General features: G+C 45.7%; 1 protein-coding gene across 4 annotated transcripts in view; it reads right to left on the bottom strand.

The window, feature by feature from the left end:
* The window catches only part of WDFY4 (WDFY family member 4), a 266,523-nt gene that overhangs the window by 89,277 nt on the left and 162,676 nt on the right, over positions 1-14,570 (bottom strand). For all 4 annotated transcript variants that reach the window (XM_032313627.1, XM_032313624.1, XM_032313626.1 and 1 more), the window contains exons 41-43: positions 9,920-10,126; positions 8,446-8,497; positions 5,215-5,381 (exon numbers count right to left, since the gene is read on the bottom strand). In XM_032313627.1, coding sequence (XP_032169518.1) covers positions 5,215-5,381; positions 8,446-8,497; positions 9,920-10,126 — 426 coding nt within the window. The remainder of the gene's footprint in view (positions 1-5,214; positions 5,382-8,445; positions 8,498-9,919; positions 10,127-14,570) is intronic.

Below are 14,570 nucleotides of genomic sequence, written 5' to 3'. Positions count from 1 at the left end.
GTCACCACCTGGGAAAGAGAAGTGACACAGCCACCTTCATAGGCATGAGACTAGATGAAGTGCTGCAGGAAACCCGCAGAGCAACAGCTCCAGACATGCAGCTAGTGACATGTTAGCCAAAAACAGCGACAAAGAGAAAAGGAGGCTGTGAGGCCAGTGTGAGCACTTGTCCTGTGCCCAGCTGCCCTCCGGCACCGATTGCTGGCCTTGGCCTCCCTGGCGCTGCTGGTAGATCGCTGTGAAAGCCAGCCCCCGCTCAGCTGTGCCCCTCCGTGCTCCCCCCCAGCCGGGGCCCCAGGGACTGGAGAGCAGGCCCAGGCGGTGGCTGCAGGCCGCCTGCCTCCTCCCTGAGCTTTGCACCCCTGGCTGGGTCCCTGCAGGCGCCTCTCAACACAGCTGCGTTCTCTAGCTCAGCAGACATTTCCGAGCACAAATGCTTCATGTCAGGAAGGGGAAGGACAAGGACCAACTCAAGCCTCTCCTTGCCTGTCACAAAACCACAGGAAGACTGGGCCGTAGTTACAGCCACGTGTCACGTGGTGTTGGCAGCCAAGTGGGCAGAGTGCTTGGTAGGCACTTGCTGGGCGGGGAGGGGGGCAGGTCAGGGTGGGTCCACCCTCTCCCCCAACCCCCATCAGCCAGGGCCTGCTCCACGGGCAGCTCTTAGACTGGACCCGCTCCACAGCCCCAGGATGTTCTGGGTTCCTGCGGCCTGCTTCCTCATGCTCCCTCTGGCCACGTGCTTTAAATTCAGGGACTCCCTCTGTGTCACCACCTACCAATCCAGGCCCCAAACCCGGCAACTAACAAAGAGAAAAGGAGGCTGTAAGGCCAGTGTGAGCACAAAATATTACATTCGGTGGTGGGTGCAGAAACTTCCACAGGGGCCCCATCCCAGCAGGCAGGTCTCTCGTGGGCACCTCTCTGACTCTCAGTGTCATTCTCCACCGTATCCACAAGACAACGGCCCCACTCAGGCCGCTTGAGTCTCACATCTTGCCCAGGCACTCACCTGGGCAGCGCACCTTGCCTCGCAGGAGCACCCCAGACTGCAGCCACACTGTCCCCCCACCCCCCACCATCAGGAGCAGCCCCTGTGTGGCCCTGGCTGCTCTCCTCCCACACCTCCTTCTCCAGGGAGCAAGCGCCTCCAGGGGTTTGGCCCCACCGATCCTGGGAGAGGCAGGCTGAATCAGAAACAACCTCTCTTGTAACCGACCCTGAAACCAGAGGCAACCAGCAACAACGGAGGGAATCAAAACAATTTGTGCAAAGACCCAATGTCCAGATAATGGCAGGATCACCTTGACCTTACAGCTGTTCAGCCTCTTTTTCCAGGGAGCTGACAATCTTCTGGACTCCCAGCCCCCCCCCCCCCCCATCCCGCTGTCCCTTCCAGGCAGGCAATGGGATACACCAAGTGCTAAGTGCAAACGGGACAGCTCTTGCTCTCAGCCCCTGCTGGGTTCAGCTGGCTCCTGTCTGCACAGCCGGGAGATCCCTGCTACCACAACAAGCCACATGTGGTGCTTCTGACAGCTTCCTGCTGTGTGACATGGAGACCAAGAAAGACTGAAGTTTAAGTACAAGGCAGGGGAGGCTGGGAGAGCCGTCTCTTCCTGGTCCTGTTCTGCCTCTTGGAGGCTGGCAAAATCAGTCCCCTGTGGGTTTCAGGATCATGGCTCCCAGCACTTCGATACGACCCTTGAGGGAAATGCCACCAGGCAGGACAACCAGCAAAAATAAAGCTCTCCGAGACCAGGACAGTCACCGAGGTCATCCAGCTGTTGTAAATACTGGAGCTAAGACTAGCCCTTGGCTGTCATGGTAAATTCCAGATGTTGCCCTCTGCCCAGCCCGGCCTTGGAAAGTACATGGAAACGAGGTCACCCACAGAAGCTCCCCTTGGAACTTGGAAGGGGAGGACATGGATTAGGTAGGATATGGACCCTAAGTGATACCAACTGGGAGGCAGTATTCCAAAGACGTCTCCCAAGAACCTCATCCCTGATGTTCCCATCAGACACTAACCTAGGTGCTGCTGAAAGAACCTGCAGAAGAAATTAGGTACAGATCAGCAGACTTCGAAATAGGGAGATTTTCCTGGATAATCTGGTGGGTTCGAGGTACTGCCGTGAGCCCTTAGCAGCAGAAGAGGGCAGAAGAGCTGGCTGGTGGGAGAGGTGCGATGGGAAAGACAGGCGGAAAGGGACCAGCAAGGTCTGAGGGGGAAGAGGACTTGACTGACAGCAGCCGGCTTTGAGAACAGAGGAGGGGGCCACGGGGCAAGGGATGTGGGTGGCCTTTAGAAGCCAAGAATGATCCCTGTCTGACAGGCAGCAAAGGAACATGAATCTCAGTCCTATAGAAGCATTGGACCAAATTCTGCCAACACCTGGATGAGCTTGAAAAGGGATCTATCTCTAGAACCTCTTGAAAGGAACACGGCTTTGCCAACACCTTGCCTTCATCCCTGTGTGACTCAAAGCAGAGCACCAGTGTAACCATATTGTGCGGGGACTTCTGCGTTTAATAAACGTGTGCTGTTTTAAGTCACTAAGTTCGTGGTACTTCGTTATGGCAGCAGCAGAAAATCAATATACCAAGCAAAAGCAAAGCATTGCCATTGACGTATTCTTACCAAAATGATGAAAATAACCAATATGGACACATACAATCCAATATATCCTTACCCTATCAGGAAAGAGGAGGGGATGCTGACCGTGACAGCTGCTTAACAAGCATCCTTCCTCTCACGGTTTCCCACCTTACACTTCCCGCCAGACATTTTGGACTGAATAACTATTTTCTGGTGGGGGGTGGAACTGCCCTGAGCTTTGTAGGATCATTAGCAGCATCCCTGGTCTCTGCCTACCAGGGGTCAATAGCATCCCTTCCCCGCCAACTCATGAACCTGAAAAAGTCTCCAGACATTGGCAAATGTGCCCTGGGGGTCAAGCTGCACCCCTGCTAAGAATCACCACTTTATATAAGCTTTTAAGGGCATGAGGAAAGTTTTTATAGAAAGAAAACATTAATCTCCGAGCTGTTTTTCAACTGATTACGCATGTACTAGATAAACATTTCTCAAATGAACACAATACTCTATTGATAACCCAAACCATTACCAGCTGTTAGTCCTCAGCAGCTGGTATCATGAATAGCACACAGGATATAAATACATATGTGTATGTGTATATGTCATATATATATATATATATATATATATACGTGTACATGTTTTGATTTCGATCTGTAAATATTTTACAAAGTAGACACACTTCAGTTCCATAATCAAAATAAAACAAACGTGAATTTCACAGCCCTTCATTCATAAGTGTTTAAAACTGAATGTCTCCTCCATGCATGCCTGAGGTTAGGTACCCAGCAGCCCCTCTGTTAAGGAGCATAAGTGCAGGGAGAGAGGCAGACAGGTGAAGTGGGGAAGGTCAGGCTGTGTGCCTGGAGCAAGGGGAGGGAATGATGCAGGGGCAGTGGAAACTGTAGGTACTCTACATCCAGAGTGGAAAAGTGGCCAAGATTGGCTTCAGAGAGTTGGCTAGCCAGGGCACGTTAGATGCACCAGCAAGAGCAAAGTCATGAGTGAGGTGTGATAGGGACTGACATGTACCCTGTGCCTGAAAGCTTTGGGGTAAGCAGGTGTAGAGAAGATGATGTTGTTCCAAGACCGCATTGGTTAAACAGGGACCCAGTCCGAAAGCAGCTAAGAAACTTGATAAAAGTACTGGGGACCATTTGGCAATGTACTTCAAGCTGGCCCCCTTCTATCCAGCCCCTGCAAGGAGCAAACCCAGCTTAACTCCCCCTCCCCCAGGAGTCTCTGCAAGGAACCTGGCCCTGGAAAGGATGTCCTTTACTTCTGCACCTGCTGATGCTCCTCACAAGCTCGCTAAGCTGGGCACCTGCTCCTGGAAATCCAGGCTGCTTCCTTGGTGAGTCTTAGTTCGGATCTGCTCTCATCCACCCGACTAGCCCTCCGCTTTCACACATTCATCTCTCTGTAGTCCCTGCATGGCCTCTGGGTCCCCCTGCCCACCTCAGAACACCTCTGCTCTGCTGGCCAAAGCTCCTTCACTTATGTTGTGAACAGAGGGTTGATGGGTGAGACTCAGAGGCTCTTAAATCACCTAGGCTTTAGTAAGGGAAGAGAGTTGGTCTTTAATGGGCTACTTCACATATGCCCTGTTCTGAGCAAGTCTCTTTGCTTCCATTATTTCATTTTACCCCTCCAAGAATTTTATGCAATGGTTGTTCTACACTTCTCATTAAAGACAAGAAAGAAAGATTGAGGCTCAAAATGTTCAGTAACATGCAATTTAGTATATTGCCAAGTTGGGATTTGAGCTCAGGTCTGGTTTACTCTAAGACATAAGCTTCATCTTTCATACCCTTCTTTGATTTGGGTAAGAGCAATTCTCTGCTGGAGCCATACTTTAGGGATCCCTCTGGCCCTTGTCCAGTCATAGCAGGGGGCCATGGTATAGGTCCTCCAACCCCGATCCAGGCAACCTAGACTGCAGATTTCCCTGCTAACTGTCCAACCTGCCCCCTGGCCCAGGCACTCATCTTCTCCAGGTCCACCCTGCTGAGGGGTGCCAGGGCTGCAAGGGTGCTCATCCCAAGGCCTGAATGGTGGCCCGGGGAGGCTGGTGGCAGAGTGAGCAGTCTAGGGTCAAACCAAACAAGATCAAGAATTCTAAATCTGAAACTGGTCTTCCAGGTATTATAAAGGTTAGTGTGGAAGTTAGAGAATATTTTATAACAGTGCATTAGCTTGATTTATATCTTTTTTTAAAAGATGTTATTTATTTGACACACACACAGAGAGAGAGAGAGCAAGCACAAGCAGGGGAAGAGGGAGGCAAAGGGACAAGTAGGTTCTTTGCTGAGCAAGGAGCCTGATATGGGGCTGGATCCCAGGACCCCAGGATCGTGACCTGAGCCAAAGCAGCCACTTAACTAACTGAGCCACCCTTGAACCCCTTGATTTATATTTATATTTAAACATCTCAATGCAAGGTTTGTCAGCTTCCATTTGTCCCCTTGCTCTGGGCCCACCAATTTAGAAGCATGATTGCTCTTTTTGCTCATTTTTTTTTTTATTGAAGAGAAGCATCACCCCCCATGTGAATGAGGAAAGCTTGATCTCATGCCTGATAACCTTTAAAGAAGAATCATGGTGCACTACATTACCTTTTCGTGATCACGGAGCTCTTGTAAAATAACTTGTCTTTCCCGACACAGTTCCAAGAAGTCTTCAGAGTGCAGACTTTCATGTAAGGCAGGGAAGAAGGTCAGCTGGGTGCAGTCCACCGCCACCTCCTCTCTCCCACTCTCGGCTTCCTTTGGTGTCAGCTCATCTGCAGCAGCATAAAGGGACACACGGTTTTGGCACAAGCCCCCTGACCTCATGAGGGGTGGTGCACAGCATGGGCGTGAGTCATGGAGAGAAACCGTGAGGTTTCAGGGCAGAGGTGAGTGGTGTGGCTCTCAGCGTGCCCCTCACTGTGTCTGAAAGTGGATATCATCCCCTGACCCCGTGGTACGGTCAACACACTGTTGGGTTGATTCACTCTGGAAGGTGTCCCAGGTCTGGAACGCTGCAGCTCCAGAATGACTGCGAGGCACCACCTCAAAATCCACCCTCATTCATCAGTAGAGAAATTCCATTTAGGGTCACTTAGAATCTGTTTTTTTTTTTCTTTTTTCTGAACTTTACCTTATTCTTTTAAAACAGTGTTTGTTTGTTTGTTTGTTTCCTAAGTATGGATGCACTATGATCTAAGTGTTAAAAAAAAAAAAAAAAACTTGGAAAACCATGAAATTGTGAGAATAAACTTAAAATATTTGAGAAGGAAAAACAAGTATCACTCAGGCACCCAGAGACAGTGCTAATAAACCACAGCTCTGACAAAGTAAGCTCTTTTTCTGGGCTGGATGCTTTTGATGGCATTTTTTTCATTTACTTCTTGTAGATTCTATTTCAAACTCCCTTCACAATCGAGGAAAAGAGGAAGAGGCTAATTACTTGGCTCAGGGTCACATGGTCACAAAGAGCCAGAGGCTGAATCTGAACCAAGTCTCTTTCTCCTCCCGGTTCACAATTTGGGTTCTTTACTTCTAATATCTTTTCTGGATGTATATGTATATATGTGTAGACATACACATAAACACACATACGTGATTTTTTTTTAACGTGATAGGAATTATGCCGCATCTACAGTTTTTCTTTTCTAGAATTTTTTTAGAAGATTTTATTTATTTATTTTGAGATCGTGTGATAGTGAGATAGTGTGATAGTGAGATAGTGAAAAAGAGAGCAAGGAGAGGGGAGGGGGGAGGGAGAGGGAGAAGCAGACTCTCCACTGAGCAGAAACCCAATGTGGGACTTGATCCCAGGACCCTGGGATTATGACCTCAGCCGAAGGCAGACTGAGCCATCCATGCACCCCATCTTCTCTAGAATTTTTTTGAGATTATGAGAACTTTCTCATTTCATTAAAAGTTCTTTGAACTCACCTAAAATGGCTGTATAATATTCTGTTGTGTGGCTCTTTCATAATCATCTAATCCATATCCAACTTTTTGGAGGCACAGATAGTTTCTATTTCTACCATAAATGCACTGTGCTGCAATCATGCGTGTGCACGCCTAGATTTATTTCCCAAGCATGCACTTCTGGACATAGACATTTGGGTACCAGGTGAGTACAGAGCTGCAGATTTCTGGATCGTGTTCTCCCCCTCCCCTGTCCTAGATGTCCACTTGCCTAAAACAGGCAGGTGCATGGTACATGACTGCAAAGCTGAGGGGCCATTTTCTTTGTGCTAAGTTGCTCACCTCTTTGAACTCCTCCCCACCTGGGAGTCTCCCAACTGGATGAATGAAAGTGTCTGCTGCTTACAGCAACAGCCACCAGAGGCTTTTCCCCATGCATAGAGAACACTGAGATATAGGCTCCCAAGAAAGCACAGGGGAGAACTGTAACATAAGCCCTTTCTTCTTCTTCCCTGGCTGAACTCCTTACTCGGGGCAGGGATCTTTGTATGGGAATGAGAGGACTCAGCAGCCCATGACCATAGTCCATGTCAGTGCATGCTTCTACCAACACAGTCTCTGCAGATTCCCCCTCTGATCTTGGATTCGTGTGGCTTAGGGTAAAGAGAAGAGAAGCAAATGGCATTATGACATTATCCCAAGTTCGGTGCCACAGTGGGACCCCCAAATCAACATAGGATCAAGCAGAGAAAGTCAATTATCATATGGTTTCACTTATTTGTGGAGCATAAGGAATAGCATGGAGGACATTAGGAGAAGGAAGGAAAAAATGAAGGAAGGGAAATCACAGGGAGAGATGAACCATGAGAGATTATGGACGCTGGGAAAGTTTAGAGGGGAGGGGGTTGGGAGTATGGGTGAGCCCAGTGATGGGTATCAAGGAGGGCATGGATTTCCTGGAACACTGGGTGTTATACACAAACAGTGAATCAGGGAACAGTGCATCGAAAACAAATGATGTACTGCATAGTGACTAACATAATATAATCAATAATAAAAAAACAAACATGGGATCAGGGCCCAGCACCCTCACTTCTGGGCGCTGTTACTGCAGACTGGCAAGACAGAAGGCTCGATGCAGAATCCAGTACTTAGGCACTAAGCGAGACAAGTTTGATCAGTGCTCGGAAGTTGTCGTTTGGTTAAAGATACGGCACTAGCTGCACCTCAGGAGACAATGAAACTCACAGGCAGGCAGTGTTTGAAGCAAAAGGCAGGGTCTGGTAGAAACACGCAATCTGGACTAGAGTGTATACATCTGTGTGTGTCTGTCAGTTGTATTTGTGTGTGTGTGTGTGTGTGTGTGTGTGTGTGTGTGTTTGGATGTGTTCGTGCCAAATGACCTCTGAAAATAAACCGTGGATTTCCAGCAAGTCAACTCAACCGAATTCCTCCACGAAAATTACACAAATAAAGGGTAAGTGTAAACATCAAAAATGATTCAAAGTATTTTTTTTAGACTAGGAAATAATGACTATTGTAGCTGTCATCTTTATAAACAAAATTTAGTGTACAAAGTACTAAATATCTCTTCTACCATTTTTACTTTAAAACATTTTCTTATTTGGGTCACATACTGAGCATGTATTTGTATTACTTGGGGACACTTTTAAGGTTTCTCTGGTACAGTAAATTGACAAGATAAAATTCTTACTGTTGCACATTTAACATAAAAATTTTCACCTAACAGAAAGTCAAGGTCTGGAATAGGTTCCTCCTCACTCTGGAGAGCACAGAAAAGAGTCTAAGCACCATCCACTTTAGACTGGCAGCATTTCCTTTTCCAAAATATTAATTTCATATTAAATAAAACCAAGATGTGATTTAATTACAAATGAAAAACAGGTAAACTGATAAATGGAATACCTTGCTTTTCAACATTTGTTTCAGAAACACTGCCATTTGTGTCTTGGTTTTCCTGAAATAAAACCAGGGAAAAGACAAATGAAATCCTGAAGACTACGGCCTGCCACCCTACCACACAGACCCACAAACACACACACATACACGTGACCCCTTGGAATTACTCATTTACTGGAGTCTTAGAAGCAAGAAGGGAGGGATCCTAAATCCTAAAGGACCACAATAAAATGCAAGTATGGATGGTCCCGAGTCAAAGGGGCAAAAACCCACAATCTTCCATTAAGTAGGACTTACAGTAATTACCAAAGATGATGCCAAAATGGGATTCAATAGCATCCCGGATGTCTGTGGTATGGGCCACCCTGGAGAGGGGACTAGGCACAGGACCTGGGGCAAGGCAGCCTGAGAAACCAGAGACCAGGTTTTCTAGCCAGGCTTTGACTTTGTCACTAGCACAGAGGGCAGGATACTTATTTTTCCTGCCTCCACTTCATAAGGAATGCATTGAGAGAAAAATACTACATAAAACCAGAAATTTATTGACAATACATTAAAAATTCAAGTGTCTACTGAATAAATGAAATATAATTTTTTTCATTAAATTTTATAAAGGATTTAAAGTGTAAAAGATTCTGAGGTTACAGAGCAGAGAATAAGCCCAACATTGTATCTCAGGATGGATGTGGAAGGAAACGTCTTGCATTCCAGTGTTTGGAAGGTTGCCCTCTGTAATATCTTGAATCAGAATTGTCCAACGAGGACATGAAAGAACTATTAACAGATTTTTCCATCTCCACTCCTCATCTAACTGGTTCCACATTCTTGAAAATGCAACACTGTCAGTTTGACAACAGAGTTCAAAAATTCATCACAGCAAACTCCCAGGACCCACCTAGATTCTGTTGTTTGGGAATCTGATGTGGCCTCAACATTGTTTGGGTTACATGGGTCATGGGCTCAAGCTTGCAGAAATAGCTGAGTTCAAGATTATTTCCATTGTAAAACTTGTTAAAGAGACTTGATTGTGCAATAATGCCCATAACAGCACTAGTTATGACTGTTCCATAGCAAATAATTGGTACAAACAGCCAATGGCCATCACTTGGCTCTTTGCAAACACTGATGTCCAGATGATTGCATCAGATGCAATATTTGTGGATGTCAGTGTGGTACTAAGTTAGTGGTGTCAGTATATGAACTACTCCAGCATTCATTCACTGGCTCATTTACTTATTTACGTAGGCTGTAGTTAGAGCATCCTTTCTATGCACTAGGGAGAAAGAGTTTCTTTTCTTCTGTTAAATGGCATTGAGAATAAATTACAGCACTCCCACATTTCCTGTGCACATGATCTCTCCTGCCTACCCATGCCAAAGCACCCCTGATGAAAAGAGCATGATAAAGAAAAGCAAAGGCGACACTTCTCTACATCTTTCCTGCCTGGAAGCACCATTGTTTTGCTGTGTCCAACACTTACCTTGAGCCTTTCTGGACTCAGGGTCTCCAGGGGAGACAAGCGTCTGATGCGTTTCCTCATGCGAGCTGGTCCTTCTCTCCAGTCCAGTTCCCATCTGGAGCAAAGTGGGGCTTCTGCTGTTTGGCCCCACAAGCCCAGCTCCCCAAAAAGCTGCTCTTGAATCCTGGCCCAGGTGTTGGCTGCCTTGATGCTGTCACATCTCTGCCTCTGGGAAGCAGAAATGCAGGGTCATTCCTGGATAAATTTTCTTATGGGCTTGGCCCCAAACTTCTGGGGGCGAACAGACCAAGGCCTCTGAATTGTTCAGATAAAGAAAAACACACCCTTCTAGGAAGCTCTGCACACCTTCAGGGTGTGTAATGCACTCCAGAGCTAGGACCAGTCTGGGAGAAGAGATCAGTTTCTCAGCTTGGAAACCATTTAATCCAGGTTGGAGGAGGAGAAAGCCATCTGCCCTTTGGCCTTCACAGGAACATGACTGCTGGGTGCTGTGCAGGACACAACTGGTCCCAAAGGTCCTGAGACGATTCATCAGAGTACACTGGACAGCTATCTTCTAAGTGGAATGCAGAATCTCATCACAGTCCCTACTCTTCAAAATGGACAGGGTGTTTTACCACAGACCCTGCCCTTCAAACATGATGCGTAGGATACTCCTGTCAGTGTCTGGTCTGGAGGTGTGGGGGATCAGCACATCTGCCAACACGTCATTCCTGTCTCTGGACCTCTAGATTCTCCAACGGATAAATGAGAGGCTTGGCCTGGATATTGTCTAAGGGTCTTTCTAATCCTAATACCACAGGGTTCTAGAATATTGCCTTCTAGAATGTTCATAGAAGCTAAAGCCTTTGATATTACTGAAAGTTATCCCTTACCTACGAAATCTTCATTGTTTGCATACTTGAAATCTGGCTGTCACACCTTCTGCTACAGTATAACTCCAACCTTCTATAACGTACACCCCTGAACTGCCTTTGTATGCCACACAAGTTGTCAGCATCCCCTGCCAAGGGAACATTGATTTTCAAAGTTTTATTCAAAGTATTATTCAAATACTTGATGGTATTTGCCCTAAGTTTTGATTTGAAGTTTTCAGAAAACTGAAAGGTGAAAGTGTTAATGACAAGAAGCACAGATCTCATAAACTTAACATAAAGAGAAAAAAAAAATCATTATCGTGCATTAGGGCTGAGCCCCTCACCTGCTCTATCTCATTTCCTCTACCCAGTAGCACCGTAAGTAAAACTTGAAACTTGCAAATAATTTCTATTATATTCATAAATATTTATATTCATAAATAAATCAAATCTGGAAGAGGAGTAGTGATTTCTCCAAAGACCACCGGGTGATGGAGCGGAGATGCAAACCCAGTCCATCTGATTCCAAAGTTTTATTCAAAGTATTATTCTGCCCACTAGTGCCTTTCCTGAGGGTCTGACATCTTTTTATTAACTCATGATTTCTGATGCTATATACTCCAAAGACTGACATGGCAGACTTAGAGTTAGGTTCTGTAAATCCAGGCCATATGGAACAGGTAAATCATTCTTGGAACTAGAAAATTCCCATGAAAATGTAACAGGGCATCTGGGTGGCTCAGTCAGTTAAGCAGCTGCCTGTGGTCATCTCATTGTGATCTTGGGGTCCTGGGATCAAGCCCCACATTAGACTCCCTGCTCAGCAGGGAGTCTGCTTCTCCCTCTCCCTCTGCACCTCCCTCTTCTCTCTCTCTCTCTCTCTCTTAAATAAATAAATAAAGTCTTAAAAATATATATATAACAGACAACACAGTGCTTAGTCTGTGGTCTTTAGCATCAGATGAACCTGAGTTGTTATGATGTTTCTGCTACTTCCTAGTAGTCCAGTGTAAAGGGACTTCAGCTTCCTCATCAAATGTGGTTAATAATATTACAATAATAATAAAACCATGGGTTTGTGTAAGGATTAAATGAGACAATATTTTCAAGAGTTTTATGTGGTGACTTGCTTGGCATAAACAGTATTATTACTGTGAATAAAGCAAATCCCATTTCAAAGCAAGATTATTTTGTTTCTCCACAGTTCTTAAATTCATATCCAAAAGAGTTACAGCATTTTATATAATACTCCAATTGGTTAATAAGGAACTCCAGAAAAATAATGCCTGTCCAAAACCTTTTACAGGGATTAGATTATATGAAATGAATACCCTTTTAGGGAAAATCTCTCAGCTCCTTGGAGATTGCTGATGGGTTTGGAATAACATATAGAGCTTCACAGAGGATGAACAATCCCAAACTATGGGTTGTCCACGCTGGCCTTAAAATTAGTATTTTAAGGATAGTCTCTTGGAGCACCTGGGTGGCTCATTTGGTTGGGTGACTGTCTTTGGCTCAGGTCATGGTCCTGGAGTCCCGGGATCAAGTCCCACATCAGGCTCCCTGGTTGACAGGGAGTCTGTTTCTCCCACTGACCCTTCTCCACTTATCTTCTCTCTCTCTCTCTCTCTCTCTCTCTCCCTCAAATAAATAAAATCTTAAAAAAAAAAAAGTAGTCTCTTCACTCCCAAAGATCTACCTATGCAGCCTGGGGGCTCATGGCTGGCCAAATTTTCAACACAGAGCAAATAAGTTGTCTGGAATACCTGTGGCCAGACAGAAACGTGTCAGTGGTGAGACCCCTCAGAGATGAGTGATTATTTAGTCCATGAAAGAAAGCTGCAAGTGGTCACAGGACAGAGGACATGAGATGACTGAAGACCAAGAGCCCTGAGGTCCCTCACCTGTAAGGTGCTCTGTGATGCCCATGTTTCTGCACCAAGTAAGGTCCTTTTTCAGTTTAAAGTTGATTGAGCCAAATACCATGCCAAGGACTTAGAGGCAGGGTTTCTGGTATGTTAGAAATAGCTCTGATTTGGGGCTGAATGGAAACTTTTGGGTCGTAGTATCAATGAGCTTTTCCTCTGGGCAACCAGTCCTCCCCCGGTTTTGGTGCTTTGGAGGAGCTGAGCCCAGCCCTGGCTTCAATTCTGAATGGCATCTAAGTCTGGCTAATCTAAGCGGGTGGAGGATGATTATAGGACGGGCTAGTGTGCATGATTCCCTGGGACTGGGAGTGGTACTCTCTGCAGCCCCATCTGGAGCAGGCAGGGCAGAGAGGTGGATGCATATGTTCATGGTCGTGACCACCAGCCCCACGCCAGGGTGCCTTTATGAGCATCAGTGGTGCACTAAAAGGCAGACACAGCCCACAGGGATGTAGCTCAGCAGGAAGACACAGCCTTTGTGCCAGCTAGAGAGTGGTCCCCAGGCTTCATGTGAACCTGCCTACTTATAGGGTGCACAGCTTGAGGACTAGAGTGGGAGTTCGCATCAGCTCACATGCTCCTTGTCCACCTGCACCGGCTCCTCAATGTTGTAGGAATCTCTTACATGGATGTGTGATTGTGTGTGTGTGTGTGCGCGCGCACGCGTGTGTGTGTGTTGATGTAAATGTGATGTGTGTGTTAGAATGTGTGAGAGAGAGGAAGAAGGAGGGAGAGAAAAGAAACTGATGGCTTAGAACAGAGCTTGAATACACGAATCCAGCTCTTCTTGAAGCCTGCTTCCCCTACATTTTTCAGTATGACATAATAGTTCATTTGCTGCCTAAGCCAGATGGAGCTGAGTTTCTGATGTTTGCATTTGGAAGAGCTTTGACATTGTTTTTATGAACATTGTTGTGTACTTGCCCTTTGGATCACTACATTTGTATCTTTGGGGTAAATACCTAGTAGTGCAATTTCTGGGTCGTAGGGTAGCTCTATTTTTTAACTTCTTGAGGAACCTGCATACTGTTTTCCAGAGTGGCTGCACCAGCTTGCATTCCCACCAACAGTGTAGGAGGGTTTCTCCTTCTCCACATCCTCCCTAACATCTGTCATTTCCTGACTTGTTAATTTTAGCCATTCTGACTGGTATGAGGGGTATTTCATTGGTTTTAATTTCTATTTCCCTGGTTGCAAGTGATGTTGAGCATTTTTTCAGTAGCCAAACTATAGAAAGAGCAGAAATATCCATCGACAGATGAATGGATAAAGAAAATGTGGTACTATCATATGGTTTCACTTACTTGTGGAGCATAAGGAATAACATGGAGGACATTGGGAGATGGAGAGGAGAAGTGAGTTGGGAGAAATCAGAATTAAGGAGGGCACATAATGCGTGGAGCATTGGGTGCAAAAACAATGAATTATGGATCACTGAAAAAAAATTAATTAAAATTTAAAAATACCACTATTTTTGTTCTTTAAAAAAAAAGAAGTGGTATGTATTTATGTATATGTGTGTGCATGTGTGTCTACAATGGAATATTATTCAGCCATCAAAAAGGATGAAATCTTACCATTTATATCAGTGTGGATGGGACTGGAGGGTATCTTGCTGTATGAAATAAGTCAATCAGAGAAAGACAATTATCATAGAGTTCCACTCATATGTGGAATGTAAGAAACAGTGCAGAGGATCATAGGAGAAGTAAAGAAAAACTGAATGGGAAGAAATCAGAGAGGGAGACAAACCATAAGAGACTCTTGACTCTAGGAAACAAACTGAGGGGTGCTAGAGGGGAGGTCAGTGGGGAGAATGGGGTAACTGGGAGATGGCCATTAAGGAAGGCATGTGATATGATGACA

This window comes from Mustela erminea, chromosome 14 (assembly GCF_009829155.1).
Source record: "Mustela erminea isolate mMusErm1 chromosome 14, mMusErm1.Pri, whole genome shotgun sequence".
In the NCBI taxonomy this organism is placed as follows: Eukaryota; Metazoa; Chordata; class Mammalia; order Carnivora; family Mustelidae; genus Mustela; species Mustela erminea.
The sequence above is the reverse complement of the archived record's forward strand: the minus strand, read 5'-3'. Positions and strand labels throughout refer to the sequence as shown.